The 3,939-nt window shown below is 41.9% G+C and overlaps 1 protein-coding gene across 1 annotated transcript in view; it reads left to right on the top strand.

Moving 5' to 3' along the window:
* Positions 1-3,939, top strand: part of LOC102676565 — a 44,963-nt gene that overhangs the window by 39,836 nt on the left and 1,188 nt on the right. The window contains exons 3-5 of the mRNA XM_006618515.2: positions 1,174-1,317; positions 3,209-3,540; positions 3,632-3,906. Of these exons, the coding sequence (XP_006618578.2) occupies positions 1,174-1,317; positions 3,209-3,540; positions 3,632-3,906 (751 nt within the window). The remainder of the gene's footprint in view (positions 1-1,173; positions 1,318-3,208; positions 3,541-3,631; positions 3,907-3,939) is intronic.

Raw genomic sequence — 3,939 nt, 5'->3', positions numbered from 1 at the left:
TCCTTTCTTTGCCCAAAGACAAAGAGGCTGTTCAATTCTTAACGGCTCGCGATAAATTTAAACCGGCTACCTCTAATTACGATTTTATCCCTCCGCTATAGTAAATGTATTTTTTTCTTTTTTTCTTTTCGTAGTAAATTATAATCCAATTAATGTAATTTTTTTCCCAGATCAATCGTCGAAATAATTTGAATAATTGGATTTTTTTTTCGTTACGAAAAGGTTTTTATTGCAATTAATATCATTTATAGATACTCAGGATACTAGACTAGTATCAGTTGTTAAGAATTAAATATATTTTCCTGTCGATCGAAATATGAAGAAACTTTTTTATGAAATGTTTTTAAAACTTGAATATTCCATCTTGTCTTTTGAGATAGGAATTATCCACTCTATTTTATTTAATGATTCTTCGCTATCATTTATGTGTAAAATATATAGACACTATAGCTCCAGTGTTTTAAGAAAACATTTTTGTATACCAATTATTCTCTACAGTTTTATCCTCTTCAAACGTTTCACGAATTTCGAAATCGCACCCCATGTATTATTAAAACGTCTGCATATCTATAAGTTATCTTCGATGTAACTGAGAGTCTTGTGATTCGCGAAAATCTCGCAAAATGTTATTATCAAAGGGTTGTTTCTCTCTTATTCCTTGGCAGTACGAAAGTATAATACTGGTTTTTCATCCACTGGAAGTGGAGCAACGGTAACGTTTGTCACGTCTCGGAACGAGCCACGCGAGCTTGTTAACGAACCGCCACTGCGAAACGAGCAAGCCTCGCCCCTCGCCTCGCCTCTGACACAGATGCCACCGCTTGCGTGTCCCTCCCTCCACGAGAAAGCGAAAATTACCAATCCATCCGATCTAATTTTGATTCATTCCGTGAAAGTTTGTGCGCGAATCGATTGTTGACATCGTCTCAGTGACAGTTTCATAGATATTAAATCTCTTTTTTTTGGAATTGTTATATACAGATGCAAATCTATATTCCATGCAATGAAAAGTTTATTATTAAATCTGACGAATAGATTAAATAATTCTGCTCAAAATGTAACTCTCTATACTATAGATTTGAGAGAAATGTTCAACAAGCTGGAATAATCGTGATGATTTCGTTCGTATATGTGGGTAACGTTAGCTTGAAATGTATTTTATTCCTGTTGCAGGCTGGTTCTCCGTTGTCTCGAACAACAGTGGTACCGGAAGTGCCAGGGTGTATCGAAGAGTGGGTGCCTTGGTTCGAGCTGGTGTCCCAGCGTTTCTCCTTGCCAAACCTCTGAGAGCCTACACTCTGACACACTCCAAGATGGGTAAGTTTGTTCGATATCGTAATATCGTGAATTCGAAATGAATTGTATAAGAATACATGATCTGTAATAATAATAATAATAATAACTGTATTATACGTTATTTTTTATTTATTATTTATAATGCCAGAGGAAGAAATTTTCAATGCAAGGAGAAAATATAACGTATTGAATTTTTAATCGAATGTTAAGTTATTTGCAAAATAATATTTTGTAGTAGAAAAATGTTTTATTAATTAGACGTGTATTATGCGTTTCCTATGATCGAACGGAAAGAGGCTATAACTTTTGTTTAAAATGAATAAATGGCTTTATTACGTGATGCAACGGTAAATGAAGAAGAAAAGCAAATTTATGAGGAAACGACTCGTTTATGAAGTGATTAACTTCTGCACTTTCGTTTGCTAAAAGGAAAACAGAAAGTGGACGTCGTAAAGAATTAATGGTGGTTCGGTGTCCTGAGAAAAAGATTCTACTGTCGGATGATTATTTTAATGGCAGATAATGCTCGTAGATTTAATGCTTAAAAAACGATTGATAAAAGTGTTATGACGCAGTCATAATCATTTTCAACGTATAATCCTTTTCTCCCCTAAACTCTGGGAAACTTCAACATATTCGAGACGGATATTGCATACCTTTCGAGAAGCAAACGAAATTATATTTATACGAGAATATTTCAGAAACAAACATCCCCTTTACCCTTTCTTTCATCGAAAATTCTACGAAACGAGCCCCTTCTTCGAAAATTCATTAAATTTCCCTTTTCATAATTTCGAATATTTCCTGAAAAATGACCCGACCCAAGATTCACAAATTTTTATAAAAAATTTCCGCGCAAAAATCTGGTGGAAAAACACGGAAACAGGATCCCTGTTCCAGAGGCCACGTGGCCGTGTCGAAGGCAGGATTGTCCCTATCGCGGCTCCCCCTTCGTCTAGGACGTGACAACGCATCCCGCTTCGGTATATACGATGCGTGCACTCACGCACGTAAGCAGCGGCGCGGATTATTCCCCTGGGTGCAGCGACTGGCCGTGACACGAATGTCAATGTGTCTGTTAATGCGAACTGGCCGGCGCGGTTTGCCCGCGCGTTTAAACGTAGGCGAGGGGCACGTAACGTAATAGGCACGCGGCCCGGTGAAAGCCGCCAAGGGTTCTTACGATACGCAACCGGCCCTCGCCGTCCCATTATGCACCGTAACGATTATACAGCCGCGCCAAACGCCATTTCTATGCCCACTTCTCTCCCCTATATAAAAGTATACGCGTAATATATATATATATATTCTACGTACGTGAGATATATAGTGATGTTTGCGCGGGGGGAGAGGTAAAGAGGAAGAGGTAAAATTTGCAATTTTTTGGATATATATTTAAGCAATGGTTGCAGAAGAAGGAATATTGGAATTTAAGCTAATCGGGTGGAAAAATTTTTAGAGAATTAATTATAAGGTGGATATATAGAGATAAGAATGTGTAAAATCGTGAAACCGTTTGAAGTGGCCGCCAGCTGAATTCTTCATGAGGAGATAAAATTCCCGGGGTTGTAATGTTAACACTGTTATTAGTTGCTTGGAAAAGATTTATTAAGCTGGGTAATGGAATAGGAAGCACGGTAAGAAGCTCGTTTTGTTAATGATAACGTGGGTAACTGAGACAGGTAATTGGAATAATGAGGTGCTTTGTTGCCAACTGTGAATTGAGATACGTGTTGGAATAACGCGGGAACAGGGGACATAGTTCAGAAGCGAATAGTAATCTGCTTTTATACCTCCCTCTTTTCCAATCATTTTTATCAAATTTCCACGATCGAAATTGTTCGCAATTCGTTTCTTTACTTATTTAAAAATTGCCCTCCTGTCGATGATCGATCGATCAATTCCGTTTCAGAGAACGGGAACCTGAGGGCCCACTACACGAAAACGACGGTGAGGGCCGGGGAGGTTCTGCGGCTGGCCGCCGTTTTCCAGGACACGCGGAGGGCGCCTGTCCTGTCGAGCGGTGTTTCCGGGGTGGTCAGCTCGCCGGAGGGCAAGAGTTCAAGGTCGTCGGAGCGAGACCAGTACGCCCAGTGCTTGGATTCTCACGGCCACGAACTGTTCGCGCCGCTCTCCGCGCGAGGAGAGTTCTACGCGACTTGCCAGAGCGGGAGCCTCGATACCGGAAGCGACGCCGTCCTCTACAGGGTCCACCAGTTAGCCAGAAGGGACCTGCCTCTAAGGGTGAGCCTCGAAAAAAGAAGAAAAGGAATGATACTCGAGAAACTTTTATCCTTGAAAATATTTCCCGAGCTCGTGAATATCGTTTGATCAGGTACGACTGGTCGCCGGACCCTTGCCCATACCGTTGCCGCGAGATTACAGCGGCCTGATGCAGCTGGAAGGCGCGACGAGAGGTCCCATAGTGCTTGGATGCGCGGTGCCTTTGATGCCCGAGAGGCCCCTGCCCAACTCCACGGTCCCGGAACTCCTCGAGCTGGTCGCGACGGGGCCAACCGCGCCACGAGTGAAGAGGGCAAGGCTAGGCTGCCCATCCGAAGCTCGGCTGCTCGCCTCGCCCAAGATGCAGCGATTACTCTCGGCTTGCAGGTGAATTTCGACTCAACAACGGAGAGAAATATT

The sequence above is a fragment of the Apis dorsata genome, unplaced genomic scaffold, assembly GCF_000469605.1.
Source record: "Apis dorsata unplaced genomic scaffold, Apis dorsata 1.3 scaffold_357, whole genome shotgun sequence".
NCBI lineage: Eukaryota > Metazoa > Arthropoda > Insecta > Hymenoptera > Apidae > Apis > Apis dorsata.
The sequence above is the reverse complement of the archived record's forward strand: the minus strand, read 5'-3'. Positions and strand labels throughout refer to the sequence as shown.